Source organism: Papio anubis, chromosome 15 (assembly GCF_008728515.1).
Source record: "Papio anubis isolate 15944 chromosome 15, Panubis1.0, whole genome shotgun sequence".
Lineage (NCBI taxonomy): Eukaryota > Metazoa > Chordata > Mammalia > Primates > Cercopithecidae > Papio > Papio anubis.
Window position 1 is genome coordinate 4487468 of NC_044990.1, and position 20895 is coordinate 4508362.

A 20895-nucleotide genomic window follows, 5' to 3' on the forward strand; every position below is an offset into this window, starting at 1 on the left:
CATCAGAGCACCCCTAGTCCTGTGGTTTTTGTATATTGGTGGGGTCTTTATTTCATTAATTAAAATGATAATAAACTCATTAAGGAAAAATTGGAAATTAAAAAGAACAGAAAGAAAAAAACCACCCATGTCCTACCACCCTAATGCAACTAGCATTAACAGCTTTGAGAAGTTTTCTTCTGTCCTTTGTTTTTTTTCCCCTTGAAATGCAGCCAGCTTCATCTAAATGGGTTGAGGTTTAAAACAAAAAGAAAGAGAAAAGAAATGCTGGGCGTGTTGGCTCACACCTGTAATCTCAGCACTTTGGGAGGCCAAGGTGGGTGGATCACCTGAGGTCAGGAATTTGAGACCAACCTGAGCAACATGGTGAAACCTCTTTTCTACTTACAATACAAAAAATTAGCCAGGTGTGGTGGCAGACACCTGTAATCCCAGCCACTTGGGAGGCTGAGGCAGGAGAATCATGTGAACCCAGGAAGTGGAGGTTGCAGTGAGTCGAGATTGCGCCACTGCACTCCAGCCTGGGCAATGACAGAGCGAGACTCCATCTCAAAGAAAAAAAAAAAAGAAAGAAAATAAAATAATAATAAAATTAAGCAAACTGAGACTGACCGGCTGCCTCAGCCAGGCTGGCAAATCCAGGGCTGATTGGATGGGACATTTCTTCCCGTAGACGTCATAGTCCTCTGGAAACTGTAAAAAATCAAATAAGCATGAGGTGATAATATTATAGTTACTGCGTGACATCAAATAAACTAAAAGGATATAAGTTTAGTTGTTTCATAAGTGTATACTTAGGGAAAGAAAATATTTTCAGTGTCACTCTCTCTCTACACTGTCCTTAGATGTGTCAGTGATGACAGCAAATGGTGACTGTATCCAACAAGGAGAACATAATCTTTCACCTCATTTCCTCCAGTCGGCCACACCTACCATGGGGAACACAGACTTCTGGAAAACGCTCCGATATCTTAGCTTATTGTACCCTGCTCGAGGGTCACGGAACATTCTCCTGGTATCTGATGGGCACCTCCAGAACGAGAGCCTGACGTTGCAGCTGGTGAAGAGGAGCCGCCCCCACACCAGGTTATTCGCCTGCGGTATCGGGTGAGTCTCAGAGAGCTGGTCACACAGTCCAGACACACGGGGAGGTCTTCTTGTTGGCCTGCACAGAACTTTTGCAAGCTTGGAAGTTGACACTAGAATACAGAAGCCTTACAGCACAGAGGGATGGGGCTCCGGGCTCCCGGCCAGACTGCCTGAGTCTCAGAACCTGGGCTGGCCACTCATTAGCTGTGTGACCTGGGGCAAGTTCCTTAACCTCTCATCTGTAAAACCAAGATGATCATGAAAATACCTACGTCCTAGGGTTGCTGAGGAATAAATGAACTCATACATAGAAAGCACGCAGAACAGAACTGACCCAAAAAGCACCAAATCGATATTAGATGTTATTATTTAGCATAAGAATCCATATCTAGGCTGGGCGTGGTGGCTCAAGCCTGTAATCCCAGCACTTTGGGAGGCCGAGACGGGCGGATCACGAGGTCAGGAGATCGAGACCATCCTGGCTAACATGGTGAAACCCCGTCTCTACTAAAAAAAATACAAAAAATTAGCTGGGCGAGGTGGCGGACGCCTGTGGTCCCAGCTACTCGGGAGGCTGAGGCAGGAGAATGGCGGGAACCCGGGAGGCGGAGCTTGCAGTGAGCTGAGAGCCGGCCACGGCACTCCAGCCTGGGCGACAGAGCCCGACTCCGTCTCAAAAAAAAAGAATCCGTATCTCTAGCTTGTCCCACTGGCCTGGGCGCACCTCCTCACTGGCTGTGCTGGACTCGTGCTGAGAGCACATGACCTCCAGGCAGACCTCACCGGGCTGCTAAGGGACGGAAGCTGTAGCTACCAGTAACCCACGTTAAGGATCTTCTAGTCAATGTTATGATCATCACCAGTTAATATGAAGAGTAAAGACAAATCCAGTCTTTATCCATAGGTTGAAAAACATCTTGGAAATTATTTTCATAAACTCTTTTTCTGAAAAATAATTGATCTTTTCTTTAATATTTCAGGAGGAACTCCTCTAAGCAAGGAGTTCTTGATAGTTGTAGAACTGTTGTAGAAAGAAAAGTAATCGGGCACTTGTCATTTAAATGGCAGAGATGCCCTTTGCTAGAGTGCGAGTTGCTTCTTTATGCCTTTTGCTATGTTGATGTGTATCAGATTTTAAGAGGTAGACTTTATTCACTCTTTGCCAGCTCTAGGCCTTCGGGATCAGATTCAGGCAATATTGGGTGTTTTTTTTTTTTTTTTGAGATGGAGTCTGGCTCTGTCGCCCGGGCTGGAGTGCAGTGGCCGGATCTCAGCTCACTGCAAGCTCCGCCTCCCGGGTTCACGCCATTCTCCTGCCTCAGCCTCCCGAGTAGCTGGGACTACAGGCGCCCGCCACCTCGCCCGGCTAGTTTTTTGTATGTTTTAGTAGAGACGGGGTTTCACCATGTTAGCCAGGATGGTCTTGATCTCCTGACCTCGTGATCCGCCCGTCTCGGCCTCCCAAAGTGCTGGGATTACAGGCTTGAGCCACCGCGCCCGGCCTGCAATATTGTTATTGATGGAAATTAAGTTGATATCTTTGTCAACATTCTGATACCTTACAGGGTTGTTTTTAGAGTCATCTGCTCCCTCCCTCAGTGAATTGAAAGTCAAGAATTTCAACTTTTTTTCTGTTTGAAGGACAAGTCAGTCCTCTGATAGATGGGAGCTTAAATCAGCCAAACTTTCAGATGTTTCCTCCTATTACCTCTTTCTCTGTTTAACCTCAGCTACACACGAGTACATTTCTTCCCCACGTCACGTCTCTCCTATTGAGCTGTGAGCTTTCTCAACACTGTTAACATGTACTTCAAAAATATTTCTCCAATGTCTTAAAAATTAAAACATGTGAAATGTTATCAGTCCTACAGCAAATCGTCACATCCTAAGGATTTTGTCCCAGTGTGGTGCCGGAGTATTCGAATATTTTAATGCAAAATCCAAGCACAGTTGGAGAAAACAGGTATGTGTTTTAAACATCTGGTGTTATATTTACATTTGGAAATCTCACATTCTTCCAAGGCTGAGAAATAGGAATATCTGTGTTTCCTTGAGTGAGAAGGGAGCCGTAAAGAGGCAAGTGCTGCCACAGGTGTGAGCCCTGCCTCAGGATGGCACCAGCGGGAACACAGGAGTTCCTCAGCAGGTCATTCTCCCAGCTCATAGTTTGATTTCTGCCTTAAAAATAATGGACTGATTTTTTAAAGTGAATTATTAAATATGTTTTGCTGAAATTAATTTTCCTCATGATAAAATTTAGCATTTTTTTTTTTTTTTTTTTTTTTTTGAGACGGAGTCTCGCTCTGTCGCCCAGACTGGAGTGCAGTGGCCGGATCTCAGCTCACTGCAAGCTCTGCCTCCTGGGTTCACGCCATTCTTCCGCCTCAGCCTCCCGAGTAGCTGGGACCACAGGCGCCCGCCACCTCGCCCGGCTAATTTTTTGTATTTTTTAGTAGAGACGGGGTTTCACCGTGTTAGCCAGCATGGTCTCGATCTCCTGACCTCGTGATCCGCCCGTCTCGGCCTCCCAAAGTGCTGGGATTACAGGGTTGAGCCACCGCGCCCAGCCAAAATTTAGCATTTTAAATTTTTTTTTTTTTTTTTGAGACAGTCTCGCTCTGTCGCCCAGGCTGGAGTGCAGTGGCGTAGTCTCGGCTCACTGCAAGCTCCGCTTCCCGGGTTCATGCCATTCTCCTGCCTCAGCCTCCCGACTAGCTGGGACTACAGGCACCCGCCACCAAGCCTGGCTAATTTTTTTGTATTTTTAGTAGAGAAGGGGTTTCACCGTGTTAGCCAGGATGGTCTCGATCTCCTGACCTCGTGATCTGCCCACCTCGGCCTCCCAAAGTGCTGGGATTATAGGCGTGAGCCACCATGCCCGGTCATTTTAACCATTTTTAAGTGTACAATTTAGTGGTATTAGCTACATTCACAATGCTGTGCAACCATCACTGTCTTCGAACTATTTCATCAGCCCAAACAGAAACTACGTACTCATTAAACAGTAACTCCACATTCCCTCCTACACCCAGCGCCTGCTAACCACGACTGTATGTTCCGTCTCTGTGACTTTGCCTATTCTGAGTATCTCATATAAGTGGAGTCATAGGACATTGTTCTTTTATGTCTGGCTTATTTCACTTAGCATGATGTTTTTAACGTCTGTCTATGTTGTAGCATGTGTCAGAATTTCCCTTCTTTTTCAAGCTGAATAATATTCCATTGTATGGAGAGACCACATTTTGCTTATCCGTTCACCTATCAGTGGCCACTGGGGTTGTGTCTGTCCTTTGGCTATTGTGAATAATGCTGCTATGACCATTGGTATACAAGCGTCTGTGTGAGTCTGCTTTCAATTCTGGATACGTGCGTAGTGTGGGATTGCTGGATCCTATGGTCGTTCTGTTTAGTTTTTTGGGGAACTGCCATGCTATCTTCCATAGCAGCTGCATCATTTTACATTCCCACCACCAATGCACCAGGATTCCAGTTTTTCCACATCCTCACCAACACTCATCATTCCTTTCTTTTCCATATTGACTGAAATCAATCAGCTTTTCTTTGGTTTGTTTTGGTTTTTGAGACACAGTGTTGCTCGGTCATCTAGGCTGGAGTGCAATGACGCAATCCTAGCTCACCACAGCCTTGACTTCCTGAGCTCAAGTGATCCTCCCACCTCAGCCTCCAGAGTAACTGGGACTACAGACATATGCCACCACTTTTTTTCTATTGCTTTTTGTTTGTTTGTTTTTTGTTTGTTGTTGGTGTTTTTTGAGACAGGGTATCACTTTGTCACTCAGGCTAGAATGCAGTGGTGCAAGCTTGGCTCACTGCAGCCCTGACATCCTGGTGTCAAGCCATCTTCTTCCCTCACCCCACAAGTAGGTGGGACTACAGGACCACACCACCACACCTGGCTAATTTTTTGTATTTTTTGTAGAGACAGGGTTTCACCATGGGCCCAGGCTGGTCTCGAATCCCAAACTCAAGCAGTTTTGTGTGCCTTGGCCTCCCAAAGTGCTGAGATTACAGGCATGAGCCACTCTGCCCAGCCAGCACTTGTTTTTTTAATAACAGCTATCCCACTGGGTGTGAAATGGAATCTCACTGTGGTTCTGATTTGCACTTCCCTTATGACTAGTGACGTCAAGCATCTTTTCATGCACTTGTTGGCTTTTGTGTATCTTCTTTGGAGAAATATCTATTCCAGTACTGGAATCTACTCTTACCAAGGTTGCATATCAGTAATTAGCTAATGGAATAATTTCAGGATGCTTTGTCAATGTAAAGGATGTGATCATGCTATTATTTAAAATTCTACCTGGGCATGGTGGCTCATGCCTATAACCCCAGCACTTTGGGAGGCTAAGGTGGATCACCTGAGGTAAGGAGTTCGAGACCAACCTGGGCAACATGGTGAAACGCCATCTCTACTAAAAATACAAAAATTAGCCGGGTGTGGTCGCACACGCCTGTAGTCCCAGCTACTTGGGAGGCTGGGGCAGGAAAATCACTTGAACCTGGGAGGCAGAGGTTGCAGTGAGCCAAGATTGTGCCACTGCACTCCAGTCTAGGTGACAGAGCAAGACTCCACCTCAAAATAAAATAATTAAAATAAAATAAAATAATGTTTAAAATCTTTTCGGGAAAGTGCCTTGTAGCAGGAGTGAGAGAAAATACCGAAGAGTTATAAAATTCCCAAAGAATAGAATGTATACTTTATTTTAAATGTGAAGCAACTATTTGCTGGATGGAGCATTGAAAGAGAACTAATTCCTCTTTTATAAATAGATAGAAGACCAAATGACTAGGCTATGTTCTCCAAGCTGCCACTCTGTCTCGGTCAAATGGCAGCAACTCAACCCAGATGCGCCTGAGGCCCTGCAGGCCCCAGCCCAGGTGCCGTCCTTGTTTCGCAATGATCGACTCCTTGTCTACGGATTCATTCCTCACTGCACACAGGTAAGAAGGCGCAGAGTTTGTTATTCTATGGGAAGACCAATATATTTGCTATTTTTTTTCTGTCTTCTTCCCTCCCCTTCTCACCAGCAGATTTTCTTCTTCTGGGAACATAGCTGGTGGTTAGCCAGGGCTTTGTGGAGGCTTCTAACTTTTATTGAAAGGGGAGAGAAAATCACCAAAAGAATTTCTGTTAAACCAAGACACTGCAGAGTGGAAAGGCAAATGAGGAATTTTTTTTTTTTTCCCATTTCAGGCAACTCTCTGCGCACTAATTCAAGAGAAAGAATTTTGTACAATGGTGTCGACTACTGAGCTTCAGAAGACAACTGGAACTGTAAGATTCAAAACCTAAACTATCAACCCATTGTTTGAAAGTTATGATATTATATTTCCATATGTAATGCTCTATGTCAAGCTTGTCCAACCCACGGCCCAGGGCAGCTTTGAATGCAGTCCAACACAAATTCGTAAACTTTTTTTTTTATTATTATATTTTCAGTTCTAGGGTACATGTGCACAATGTGCAGGTTTGTTACATATGTATACATGTGCCATGTTGGTGTGCTGCACCCATTAACTCCTCATTTACATTAGGTATATCTCCTAATGCTATCCCTCCCCACTACCCCCTCCCCACAATAGGCCCCAGTGTGTGATGCTCCCCTTCCTGTATCCAAGTGATCTCATTGTTCAGTTCCCACCTATGAGTGAGAACATGCGGGGTTTGGTTTTCTGTTCTTGCAATAGTTTGCTGAGAATGATGGTTTCCAGCTGCATCCATGTCCCTACAAAGGAGATGAACTCATCCTTTCTTATGGCTGCATAGTATTCCATGGTGTATATGTGCCACATTTTCTTAATCCAGTCTGTCACTGATGGACATTTGGGTTGATTCCAAATCTTTTCTATTGTGAATAGTGCTGCAATAAACATACGTGTGCATGTGTCTTTATAGCAGCATGATTTATAATCCTTTGGGTATATCCCCAGTAATGGGATGGCTGGGTCAAATGGTATTTCTAGTTCTAGATCCTTGAAGAATTGCCACACTGTCTTCCACAATGGTTGAACTAGTTTACAGTCCCACCAACAGTGTAAAAGTGTTACTATTTGTCCACATCCTCTCCAGCACCTGTTGTTTCCTGATTTTTTAATGATTGCCATTCTAACTGGTGTGAGATGGTATCTCATTGTGGTTTAGATTTGCATTTCTCTGATGGCAAGTGATGATGAGCATTTTTTCATGTGTCTGTTGGCTGTATGAATGTCTTCTTTTAAGAAGTGTCTGTTCATATCCTTTGCCCACTTTTTGATGGGGTTGTTTTTTTTTCTTGTAAATTTGTTTGAGTTCTTTGTAGGTTCTGGATATTAGCCCTTTGTCAGATGAGTAGATTGCAAAAATTTTTTCCCATTCTGTAGGCTGCCTGTTCACTCTGATGGTAGTTTCTTTTGCTGTGCAGAAGCTCTTCAGTTTAATTAGATTCCATTTGTCACTTTTGGCTTTTGTTGCTGTTGCTTTTGGTGTTTTAGACATGAAGTCCTTGCCCATGCCTATGTCCTGAATGGTATTGCCTAGGTTTTCTTCTAGGGTTTTATGGTATTAGGTCTAACATTTAAGTCTCTAATCCATCTTGAATTAATTTTTGTATGAGGAGTAAGGAAAGGATCCAGTTTCAGCTTTCTACTTATGGCTAGCCAATTTTACCGGCACCATTTATTAAATAGGGAATCCTTTCCCCATTTCTTGTTTTGGTCGGGTTTGTGAAAGATCAGATGGCTGTAGATGTGTGGTATTATTTCTGAGGGCTCTGTTCTGTTCCATTGGTCTATATCTCTGTTTTGGTACCAGTACCATGCTGTTTTGGTTACTGTAGCCTTGTAGTATAGTTTGAAGTCAGGTAGCGTGATGCCTCCAGCTTTGTTCTTTTGGCTTAGGATTGTCTTGGCAATGCGGGCTCTTTTTTGGTTCCATATGAACTTTAAAGCAGTTTTTTCCAGTTCTATGAAGAAAGTCATTGGTAGCTTAATGGGGATGGCATTGAATCTATAAATTACCTTGGGCAGTATGACCATTTTCACAATATTGATTCTTCCTATCCATGAGCATGGTATGTTCTTCCATTTGTTTGTGTCCTCTTTTATTTCACTGAGCAGTGGTTTGTCGTTCTGCTTGAAGAAGTCCTTCACATCCCTTGTAAGTTGGATTCCTAGATATTTTATTCTCTTTGGAGCTATTGTGAATGGGAGTTCATTCATGATTTGACTGTCTGTTTTTCTGTTACTGGTGTATAAGAATGCTTGTGATTTTTGCACATTGATTTTGTATCCTGAGACTTTGCTGAAGTTGCTTATCAACTTAAGGAGATTTTGGGCTGAGACAATGGGGTTTTCTAAATATACAATTATGTCATCTGCAAACAGGGACAATTTGACTTCTTCTTTTCCTGAGTACCCTTTCTTTCTTTCTCTTGCCTGATTGCCCTGGCCAGAACTTCCAACACTATGTTGAATAGGAGTGGTGAGAGAGGGCATCCCTGTTTTGTGCCAGTTTTCAAAGGGAATGCTTCCAGTTTTTGCCCATTCAGTATGATATTGGCTGTGGGTTTGTCATAAATAGCTCTTATTATTTTGAGATACGTTTCATCAATACCAAGTTTATTGAGAGTTTTTAGCATGAAGGGCTGTTGAATTTTGTCAAAGGCCTTTTCTGCATCTATTGAGATAATCATGTGGTTTTTGTCTTTGGTTCTGTTTATGTGCTGGACTATGTTTGTTGATTTGCGTATGTTTAACTAGCCTTGAATTCCAGGGATGAAGCCCACTTGATCATAGTGGATAAGCTTTTTGATGTGCTGCTGGATTCAGTTTGCCAGTATTTTATTGAGAATTTTTGCATCGATGTTCATCAGGGATATTGGTCTAAAATTCTCTTTGTTTGTTGTGTCTGTGCCAGGCTTTGGTATCAGGATGATGTTGGCCTTGTAAAAATGAGTTAGGGAGGATTCCCTCTTTTTCTATTGATTGGAATAGTTTCAGAAGGAATGGTACCAGCTCCTCCTTGTACCTCCGGTAGAATTCGGCTGTGAATCTGTCTGGTCCTGGACTTTTTTTGGCTGGTTGGCTATGAATTATTGCCTCAATTTCAGAGCCTACTATTTGTCTATTCAGGGATTCAACTTCTTCCTGGTTTAGTCTTGGGAGAGTGTAAATGTCCAGGTAATTGTCCATTTCTTCTAGGTTTTCTAGTTTATTAGCATAGAGGTGTTTATAGTATTATCTGATGGTAGTTTGTATTTCTGTGGGGTCGGTGGTGATATCCCCTTTATCATTTTTTATTGTGTCTATTTGATTCTTCTCTTTTCTTCTTTATTAGTCTCGCCAGTGGTCTATCAATTTTGTTGATCTTTTCAAAAGACCAGCTCCTGGATTCATTGATTTTTTTGGAGGGTTTTTTGTGTCTCTATCTCCTTCAATTCTGCTCTGATCTTAGTTATTTCTTGCCTTCTGCTAGCTTTTGAATGTGTTTGCTCTTGCTTCTCTAGTTCTTTTAATTGTGATGTTAGGGTGTCAATTTTAGATCTTTCCTGCTTTCTCTTGTGGGCATTTAGTGCTATAAATTTCCCTCTACACACTGCTTTAAATGTGTCCCAGAGATTCTGGTATGTTGTATCTTTGTTCTCATTGGCTTCAAAGAACATCTTTATTTCTGCCTTCATTTCGTATGTACCCAGTAGTCATTCAGGAGCAGGTTGTTCAGTTTCCATGTAGTTGAGTGGTTTTGATTGAGTTTCTTAGTCCTGAGTTCTAGTTTGATGGCGCTGTGGTCTGAGAGACAGTTTGTTATAATTTCTATTCTTTTACATTTGCTGAGGAGTGCTTTACTTCCAATTATGTGGTCAATTTTGGAATAAATGCAATGTAGTGCTGAGAAGAATGTATATTGTGTTGATTTGGGGTGGAGAGTTCTGTAGATGTCTATTAGGTCTGCTTGCTGCAGAGCTGAGTTCAATTCCTGGATATCCTTCTTAACTTTCTGTCTCGTTGATCTGTCTAATGTTGACAGTGGGGTGTTAAAGTCTCCCATTATTGTTGTATGGGAGTCTAAGTCTCTTTGTAAGTCTCTAAGGACTTGCTTTATGAATCTAGGTGCTCATGTATTGGGTGCATATATATTTAGGATAGTTAGCTCTTCCTGATGAATTGATCCCTTTACCATTATGTAATGGCCTTCTTTGTCTCTTTTGATCTTTGATGGTTTAAAGTCTGTTTTATCAGTGACTAGAATTGCAACCCCTGCTTTTTTTTGTTTTCCATTTGCTTGGTAGATCTTCCTCCATCTGTTTATTTTGAGCCTATGTATGTCTCTGCATGTGAGATGGGTCTCCTGAATACAGCAAACTGATGGGTCTTGACTCTTTATCCAATTTGCCAGTCTGTGTCTTTTAATTGGACCATTTAGTCCATTTACATTTAAGGTTAATATTGTTATGTGTGAACTTGATCCTGTCATTGTGATATTAGCTGGTTATTTTGCTCGTTAGTTGATGGCGTTTCTTACTAGCATCGAAGGTCTTTACATTTTGGCATGTTTTTGCAATGGCTGGTACCGGTTGTTCTTTTCCATGTTTAGTGCTTCCTTCAGGGTCTCTTGTAGGGCAGGCCTGGTGGTGACAAAATCTCTAAGCATTTGGTTGTCTGTAAAGGATTTTATTTCTCCTTCACTTATGAAACTTAGTTTGGCTGGATAGGAAATTCTGGGTTGAAAATTCTTTTCTTTAAGAATGTTGAATATTGGCCCCCACTCTCTTCTGGCTTGTAGAATTTCTGCCGGGAGGTCTGCTGTTAGTCTGATGGGCTTCCCTTTGTGGGTAACCTGACCTTTCTCTCTGGCTGCCCTTAACATTTTTTCCTTCATTTCAACTTTGGTGAATCTGACACTTATGTGTCTCGGAGTTGCTCTTCTCGAGGATTATCTTTGTTGCATTCTCTGTATTTCCTGAATTTGAATGTTGACCTGCCTTACTAGGTTGGGGAAGTTCTCCTGGATGATATCCTGCAGAGTGTTTTCCAACTTGGTTCCATTTTCCCCATCACTTTCAGGCACACCAATCAGACGTAGATTTGGTCTTTTCACATAATCCCATATTTCTTGGAGGCTTTGTTCATTTCTTTTTACTCTTTTTTCTCTACACTTCTCTTCTTGCTTCATTTCATTCATTTGATCTTCAATTGCTGATACTCTTTCTTCCAGTTGATCAAGTCAGTTAGTGAAGCTTGTGCATTTGTCATGTAGTTCTCGTGTTATGGTTTTCATCTCTATCTGTTCTTTTAAGGACTTCTCTACATTGGTTATTCTAGTTAGCCATTCGTCACATCTTTTTTCAAGGTTTTTAGTTTCTTTGCACTTGTTACGTAGTTCTTCCTTTAGCTCTGAGAAGTTTGATCGACTGAAGCCATCTTCTCTCAACTCGTCAAAGTCATTGTCCGTCCAGCTTTCTTCCGTTGCTGGTGATGAGCTGTGTTCCTTTGAGGGGGAGATGCGCTCTGATTTTTTGAATTTCCATCTTCTCTGCACTGCTTTTTCCGCATCTTTGTGGTTTTCTCTGCCTTTGGTCTTTGATGATGGTGACTTACTGATGGAGTTTTGGTGTGGGTGTCCTTTCTGTTTGTTAGTTTTCCTTCTAACAGTCAGGACCCTCAGCTGCAGGTCTGTTGGAGTTTGCTTGAGGTCCACTCCAGACCCTGTTTGCCTGGGTATCAGCTGTGGAGGCTGCAAAAGATAGAATATTGCTGAACAGCGAGTGTTGCTGTCTGATTCTTGCTCTGGAAGCTTCGTCTCAGAGGTGCACCCAGCCATGTGAGGTGTGAGGTGTTGGTCTGGGGGATGTCCCCCAGTTAAGCTACTCAGGGGTCAGGGACCCACTTGAGCATGCAGTCTGTCTGTTCTCAGATCTCAACCTCCGTGCTGGGAGATCCACTGCTCTCTTTCAAAGCTGTCAGACAGGGACATTTACCTCTGCCAAGGTTTCTGCTGCTTTTTGTTTAGCTCTGCCCTGTCCCTAGACCTGGAGTCTACAGAGGCAGGCAGGCCTTCTTGAGCTGTGGTGGGCTCCACCCAGTTCGAGCTTCCAGGCAGCTTTGTTTACCTACTTAAGCCTCAGCAATGGCGGGCGCCTCTCCCCCAGCCTCGCTGCCACCTTGCAGTTAGATCTCAGACTGCTATGCTAGCAATGAGGGAGGCTCTGTGGGCATGGGACCCTCCGGGCCAGGTGTGGGATATAATCTCCTGGTGTGCCGTTTTCTAAGACCCTTGGTAAAGCGCAGTATTAGGGTGGGAGTTATCTGATTTTCCAGGTGTTGTGTGTCTCAATTTCCTTTGGCTAGGAAAAGGAATTCCCTTCCCCCTTGTGCTTGCCAGGTGAGGCGATACCTCGCCCTGCTTCACCTCTCGCTGGTCGGGCAGCACATGCGGACCAGCATCAACTGCCCGACATGCCCCAGTGAGATGAACCCGGTACCTCAGTTGAAAATGCAGAAATCACCCATCTTCTGTGTCGCTCACGCCGGGAGCTGGATGCTGGAGCTGTTCCTGTTCGGCCATCTTGCTGTAAACTTTCTTAAAACTTTATGAAACTTTTTTGCAAGTTTTTTTTTCCAGCTCATCAGCTATCATTATTGTTAGTGTATTTTATGTGTCACACAAGACAATTCTTCTTCTTCCATTGTGGCCCAGGGAAGCCAAAAGATTGGATACCCCTGCTGTCTGTACTTCCTTTGTTGTTTTCCTGTGTTGAAATTTCATTACACAATATGTAGATGAGCTGTATGTACAAATGAGTATACTTTCCTTCAGTTTCTAACGCAGCACTTCTTCATCTGGAGTAGTTGGGTCTAGGTGTGTCTATATGGGCATCAGTGGGTGGCAGTAACTGCAATAAAATATGCCATTTATGCATGGAAATTTTGCTAGAGAGGTTCGCAAAGATGTTCACGACTCAATAAAAGTTACATGCCACTGGCCTACTGATGCTATTTAGAAATATTGGTTACAATATAAAATAGATATAATTCTATAATATAATAGAAATTATAATATATATATAAATGGACTAAGGGTAGATCATATTGTATATTGAGGATGTGGGTTATTTTCCTTTTTTGATTAAAAGCAACTGAATTATGAAAGAAAAAATTCCTGTTTCCCCAATACTCACACCATTTCTGGTTTCCAGATATGTGTTTTTCTCAACCAATTCTCTGACACCAGTTGCATGTCCTACAATTTAATTCAATTCTGATACTAGCCACCTGGGGTTGCCACAGACCTCACAGGTCTCACAGGGTGAGGGCTCAGTCCCACAAGACTGGTCCCCACTCCAGACACCAGTAGCAAGTAGCGGGTCCCCAGGTTACCCACACTTCTGGTCAGCTCCAAGTCAGTGTTTCCACAACCCTTTCTCAGGTTCACTAATTTGTGTAACAGCTCACAGAACTCAGGAAATGTTTACCTTAGTATTACTCATGTATTACAAAGAATATTATGAAGGATACAAATTAACAGCCATATAGGGTGAGGCCCAGAATAGTCCAAGCACAGGAGCTTCTGTCTAACATACATTTGGGGTGCACCATCCTCCTGGCACATGAGTGCCGACCCAGAAGCTCCCTGAACCCCTTTAGGTGGGAGGGATTTTTAAGGCAGGTTTCGTTACAAAGACCTGGTTGATTAAATCATTGGCCATTAGTGATTAACTGTGCCCTCTCTGGAGGTTGGGGAGTGGGGCTGAAAGTTCCAGTCCTCTAATCATATGGTTAGTTCCCCAGCAACCAGCCCTCATCCTAGGGCCTTTCAAAAGGTCACCTCATTAACATAAACTCAGGTGTGGTTGAAGGATCCTGTTAGGAATAACAAATACATATATTTCTTATGTCTGTAGGGAAGTTCAAACTTTCCCTCTGAAGTTTCGATGTTTGGTCTATAAAATAATCCAACAATAGATGAACAGGGGAAAAGACATGCAGATTTCGTTATATGTGCAAGAGCCACATGAGACTCAAAGAAGGGCCAGATGAGTGAAGTTTTATACTGTACAGAGGCCGGGAGGTGGGGACAGGTTGTGGGAGGAAGAGGGGAGGAAACACATGGTGAGCAAAGGCTTTCTTGTGATGCAGATGAAGTCTGGCAGGCAGCAGCTCTCAGAGAGAATAGAAGCACCTCTGGTAACAGTTTCTCTATGATCCCTTTAAGGTATCAGACTTTAGCCTCTTATTCCTGGGAGTTCATCTTTCCTAAATCTGGATAAGGCAGATAAGGGGGTCTCAGAGCAAGCCTGTTTGCATCTGCTGTTTACTTCACTGACATAGGATTCCTCTGCAGATGCAAATATTCCCTACAAAAGGACTGCTTTCCAGAGCTACTCCTGTGTCTGCTGTCCCTCTGAATAACATCTCAAAATATGCCAAAGAAAGTGTCTTTTTGGGGTAACCTATTTTAGCTTTTTGCATATCACAATATCACAAATTATTACCAAGAAGTTTGCGAGGTTTGCACTGGTACTGAATCCACTATAGTTTAGCCTTGAAAGTTCCTAGCCTATATATGCTATTTATGTAGTTTTTTCTTCAAAGGAGTGTTAATATAACCAGATAAATCATTTCCCAGACATTGCTGGTTTTTTTCTCAAAAATATATTGCTTACTTTTCAGCATTAAGTCGGTATCACTGACTTATTAGTTGCCAGTGACTTCTGTATAGAACTTAAGCTCAATATTGCTTTAGAGATTAGATCTTTGTGGGTAACGATAAGGGAGAATAAATTAAAAGAGTATTTTTAGAAGTTAGATCTAAGGGGGAAAGAAGGTAAAATAATTTTACCTGGGAAGAGGTCGTTTTCCATAAAGGCACAGCAAGTTGTTCTTCCTCTGTGAGAAGCAACCTTATCAATGACAAAATTACAAGAGTTGGAATTAAGGAAAGTTCCGTCTCTCAGTTGTTGGAGAGGAAGCACCTGGTGGTGTAGTCCTCACCCTGCAGAGTGCAGACCATGTTCATGAATGGGCATCCCAGCACCAAGGTGGCTCTTCCTATGGTAGAAAAGAAGTATTGAATTTTTTGAATACAATGAATCAGCAAAATGGCCTTTTATAGAAAAAGGAAAACTCTAGGGACAGAAAAAAGATGAGGAGCTGCCAGGGCTGGAGGAAGCTACACAGGGGCACACAGGAACTTTTCAGGGTAAAGAGAATGTTCTGTGCCTTCACTCCAACAGTGATCACACAACTGTATACATCCCCTAAGACTCATCAAACTGTATATTTAAAAGGAGTGCATTTTACTGTATGCAGGTTATACCTCAATTTTTAAAATGATGTTCTTTGCAAGTCTTTTATTAGAAGCTATATGAATCTTTTTTTCTTTTTTTTTGCCTTTGCTGCTTAAACACAGATGATCCACAAGCTGGCAGCCCGAGCTCTAATCAGAGATTATGAAGATGGCATTCTTCACGAAAATGAAACCAGTCATGAGGTTTGTTCTTTCCATTGTAAAAACTATTAGACATTCTTCTTGAGCATTCTTACATTGATTTATCTGTGGAAATGGAAAGTGAGGTCAGCTGCGTGCAGACTGCGGCGTCAGGGCATTCATCACTGTATCTGTGACACTGTGCCCGGGATGTGGGGTGTGTGGTAAATGTTTGTTGAATGAATTAACAAAAGAGTGGATGTCAGTGGTTTCCGGAAAATTCTGTCATGTTTTACTCATCAGAAAAAGTCCGAGGAGGGCTCAGAGAACACTCGCTGAGTGCCTGTAGTGGATATCACCTCAGATCTCTCGTGTGGTAGCGTTAGTATTCCCATCTTACTGATGAGAGGCCTGAGTGTGAAATGCTGAGTGACCTGCCAGAGTCCACCCGACTCCCCCCGTGCTGTGCAGACCAGAGCCTCAGCAGAGGGGCCCCTCAGCCAGGCCACCGGGACTGCCCGCTGTTCTCTCAGGGATGAGATCTTCAACAAGGCTGCACGCGTTAGTCCTCAATGCCATCCCCACAAGAAGGTGCCAGTGTGACAGCAGGCCTTGGAGACCCCCCCAGTCAGTTCTAGTGACAGTCAGTCACCTGGTGGTCTCCCTATTCCCCTCAGATGCCCCTGGCTTGGCAGCCTCTGTGTGCTGTTTTGTTTAAGGCCGCTTTGTCCTGAACAAGTCATTGCATCTTTCCAATTCCTCAGCTTTAAATTGGGAGCCACAGACGGTGAAAGAATGAGGAAGGCCACGGCCCGCGAGAGCTCTCTGTGAACCACAGGAGCTGAATCATGGAGAGTGACAGTTTCTATGACTAAGTCGGTGCATCTCATTTTAAAGGAAATATTGAGCCACCGATTGAGATGGGACCTGCAATTCAATATTCAGTCTGAAATATATGAATCTTAAGATGATTTATTGACATAGCTAAATAGAAACAAAACAGGACATGACTTATATTTTATTCTATCCTAGATGAAGAAACAAACCTTGAAATCTCTGATTATTAAACTCAGTAAAGAAAACTCTCTCATAACACAATTTACAAGCTTTGTGGCAGTTGAGAAAAGGGTATGTATTATTGTTAATTCGAGATTAAATTATTTTATTTATATTTTCACATTAAGAGAGTTACCCTTGCTTTGATGGTGAATGACGACCCCCACGCCCTGGGCCTGTGAAGCGTGGGGTGCAGACAGGCCAGCAGACCCCATGAGTCCCAGCCTCCCAGTCATGGGGGGCTTCGGTGTTGGGACTTAGGGTGATCTTTCTAAATGACTTGAGTATGTTATCATTTTTAATGTTATAATCATTAATAGTTAGCTAATGTGTATTTTTTAGATATACTATAATTTTGTTACAGTTTTGGCACTGATCGTATTTTATTAATCCAAGACCCTCAAAAAGTAGAAAAGGCCTGGTTTCCCTGAGGGCCCCTTCCCCCTTCATAAGTTTATGGAAAAATTCACCTAACGTGCCCAGCACAGTGGCCAGCACCTGCCAGCGCTCCGTGGAGAGGAAAGCCACTCCAGCTCCCCACTTTCCCTCACGCTTGTGGCGCATGGCACACGCTCCATTCCCACACACCAGCATATCCCACACCAACACCCACAGGCTTTAGAGTGTGTAATCATCATTTAATTGGTTAACGTCTGTTTGATTTAATCTATTTGTGATTCAATATAGGATGAGAATGAGTTGCCTTTTCCTGATATTCCAAAAGTTTCTGAACTTATTGCCAAAGAAGATGTAGACTTCCTGCCCTACATGAGCTGGCAGGGGGAGCCCCAAGAAGCCGTCACGAACCAGGTAAACGCTGATCACCAAATAAGTTGATATTGTGCTTTTGTTTGTTCACGAAGATGAAGGGAACCCTTTGCTAAAATAGCTCCCTTAATACCTGTACATGAAGAAGTTGTTGTATCCCTGATGATGGAAAATATTCACGCATTTATAAAATGTTGAATGACATCATGTTGCATTACAGAGACTTCACAGTGTATGAATGGAGCTGTGTAGACAGAGACTTCACAGTGTATGAATGGAGCTGTGTAGACAGAGACTTCACAGTGTATGAATGGAGCTGTGTAGACAGAGACTTCATGGCGTATGAATGGAGCTGTGTAGTACAAAAAGAGAACACCTGTGGCTGTGCTTCTGTCATGGGCAAATAGATTGTCAGCCAGGAAGCTAAAGTCATTTAGGTAGTGTAATAGGTTTGTCATGAAATTATCCATAAAGTGCTATCTAATAACCTAAATTCACCACCAATATTTCTTAAAGTTTATAGTGCTTTATACTGTGGCCCTTATAACCAGAAATACAATAGAAATTGAAAAATGTGGCTTAAATAAAAATTGGAAGACAAATTCAAAAGCAAAGGAACAAAGCGGTGCTGACAACACTCTTAGGCCTCTAGGTTAAAAAAACTAAAATTTCCAAAATTTAAACATTTAAAATCTGGTCAGGCACCGTGGTTCATGCCTGTAATCCCAGCACTTTGGGAAGCTGAGGTGGGAAAAATCACTTCAGCCCAGGAGTTTGAGACCAGCCTGGGCAACAAAGGGAGACCTCATCTCTACAAAAAGTTTCTTAGGGCAAGCGCAGTAGCTCACACTTTTAATTCTAGCACTTTGGGAGGCCAAGGCAGCAGATATCTTGAGCCCAGAAGTTCAAGACCAGCCTGGGCAACATGGTGAAACCCTGTCGCTACAAAAAAAACAAAAATTAGCTGGGCTTGGTGGTGCATGCCTGTAATCCCAACTACTCAAGAGGCTGTGGCGGGAGGATGCTTGAACCCAGGAGGCAGAGGTTGCAGTGAGCCAAAATGGCACCCCTACACTCCAGCCTGGGTGACAGAGCGAGGATTTGATCATAAATAAGAAAATAATATATGAAAGATGTGCAGTCTCATTGCTAAAAGAAGTTAAAATGTAAACTGCCATGAGATTCCTTTTTATTTTTTAACTGTGTCAGGTTGGCAAAGATCACAAAAGGTAGATGATTGAGAGGCAGTAAAATATAGTGGTTAAGATCACAGGCGCTATGGCCAACTGCTCAGGTCTGAACCCCAGCCCACACTTCACTCTGTGGGACTTGACCTTCCCTGTGCTCCAGTCCTAATGCGCTAGTGGGGAGAGCGATAAAATCCACATTAGGTGGTTATGAAGTTCTAAGACCGTTACAACACACGTCTAGCTTGTGGCAGACATTCGATAAATATTAGCTGTACTTATTGTTCGCCAAGGCGTCTGAAATGGGCACTGTTGCCCAAACAGATGGGGCAGAAAGCTGACAAGTGGCCTTGGGTTTGCAGGGATACTTGTTTTTTTTTTTTTTTTTTTTAATTTTAATTTTTTTTTTTTGAGATGGAGTGTCGCTCTGTCGCTCAGGCTTGAGTGCAGTGGCATGATCTCGGCTCACTACAACCTCTGCCTCCTGGGTTCAAGCAATTCTCGTACCTGAGTGTCCTGAGTTGCTGAGATTACAGGTGCGTGCCACCACACTCAGCTTATTTTTGTATTTTTAGTAGAGACAGGGTTTCACCATGTTGGCCAGGCTAGTCTCGAACTCCTGATCCACCTGCCTCGGCCTCCCAAAGTGCTGGGATTTCAGGTGTGAGCCATCGCCCCCGGCCTTGCTTTCTTATAGTGCACCCTTTTGTATATTTTGAATTTCGAACCATGGGCATGGATTGCCCATGAAAGAAAAATAATACTTTAAGCCAACACAAGCAAAGAGTTTGGGGAATCAGGAGAAGTAGGAGGTACATTCAGCCAGGCTCAGACAGCCCTGCAGGCTCACCCACAGGCAGGGCAGATGTTGGCAATATCGTGGGCTCCCACGCTGGTCCAGACTTCCAGGTCAGCCAGAGAGCGGGGCTCAGGGCTGCTTGAAGGAAAGCGAGGGACCAAGCTGAGGGGCTGTGACCTGTGGCCTCTCTGTGACGGCACAAGGGGCCCTTGGAGTGCATTGTTTTGGAAAAAAAAATCTGATGTATAATTAAGAATCAACTGTTTGTCCTTGAAACAAGAGAGACTCACTATTAAAATGGGCCCTGGAAAATATATACTTACCTTATATGTGTTTCAAAAACACACACCCAGAAGCAGCTCTGAAAATGGAGATGGTCATGGTTGCACAATAGTGTGAATGTGCTTCGTTCCACTAAACTCTAAAATGACTAAAATAGCAAGTGTTGTTATATACATTTTTCCCACAATAAAAATTAAATTAACAGAGTAAGAGATATGCCCCTACACTCTACCACACACATAAGTACTTTGTTCACCGTAAAGGTCCGGAGGGATGTATGCCAGAGATCAGATACAACATTCTGTATGGTGTTTATTTTCTTCTTTGTGTCTGTCTACTTGTGTCTGCTTGTATTTTCTAATTTTCTCATAGTGCACATGTGTTGTTTATAGATTTTTTTTTTTGAGACAGGGTCTCACTCTGTTGCGCAGGCTGGAGTGCAGCGGCACGATCATAGTTCACCGCAGCCTCGACCTCCTGGGCTCTAGAGATCCTCCTACCTCAGACTCCCAAGTAGCTGGGATTACAGGAGTGAGCCACCATGCCTGGACTGTTGATAGAAATTTTTGGAGTTATTTGGTTCTAAATTAATTTACATTTTAATACAGTGTGGTGATAAATTATTTCATACTACATTTGCAAATACTTTGGATCTTAATACTTGCAGATCCAAACATATCGGATGAAAAATATTATCCATTAGCTTGATGACTTGAAAGTTTATATTTATGTTAGCTGCAATAATTTTTTTGAATGGACCATCTAATTTAGCAAAAATGTCAAGCCTCTGTTACTCTCCCTCGGTATCTGTTTTACCAAAATGTGGCACCTGCAGCATTCCGCATGGAGTCACTCCACCGAATTCGCTAACAGAAGCCAGCCACAATAGAGCCCGGGACAACCGGGTCTGCGTGGTCCTTCCCGACTCACTGAAACTTGGGGCATTTCCTTATTTGATACGTCTTCATTGTGAAATGAGACCTTCCAGGGACTGCAACACCTTTTCTGCTGGGACGCGCTCAGCAAGAACAGCACTCTGTGCTGGGTGCTTGTGTCCTCCCGCAGCTACCCCTGGGCTTAGGCTCAGTGTCTTCTACACCAACCCCAAGTCCACTTTGTTCCCTCCCGCTCATGAAAGCACATTGAGAAGACGCAAGAGGCAGAGATTTTTAAAACCTAGCTCCTAATCCAAGTTTTTAAAGTAAATCATTTGTAAAATTCAGTGCTATAACTATTAGCAACAAACTGAAGGCACTGAAGCTGAGGGTCCAGAGCCCACGCTGTTCCTT

At 43.1% G+C, this 20895-nt stretch overlaps 1 protein-coding gene and 1 long non-coding RNA gene across 2 annotated transcripts in view; one reads left to right on the top strand and one right to left on the bottom strand.

The window, feature by feature from the left end:
* The window catches only part of PARP4 (poly(ADP-ribose) polymerase family member 4), a 93314-nt gene that overhangs the window by 54976 nt on the left and 17443 nt on the right, over window positions 1-20895 (top strand). The window contains exons 24-30 of the mRNA XM_003913681.5: window positions 920-1107; window positions 2953-3052; window positions 5881-6051; window positions 6305-6385; window positions 15497-15577; window positions 16547-16642; window positions 17258-17380. Of these exons, the coding sequence (XP_003913730.2) occupies window positions 920-1107; window positions 2953-3052; window positions 5881-6051; window positions 6305-6385; window positions 15497-15577; window positions 16547-16642; window positions 17258-17380 (840 nt within the window). The remainder of the gene's footprint in view (window positions 1-919; window positions 1108-2952; window positions 3053-5880; window positions 6052-6304; window positions 6386-15496; window positions 15578-16546; window positions 16643-17257; window positions 17381-20895) is intronic.
* LOC116270548 lies at window positions 512-16547 on the bottom strand. Its single transcript, XR_004178627.1, has 3 exons — window positions 15404-16547; window positions 14927-15135; window positions 512-693 (listed from the first exon to the last, which is right to left on the bottom strand). It is a non-coding gene; the product is annotated as an uncharacterized LOC116270548 (long non-coding RNA).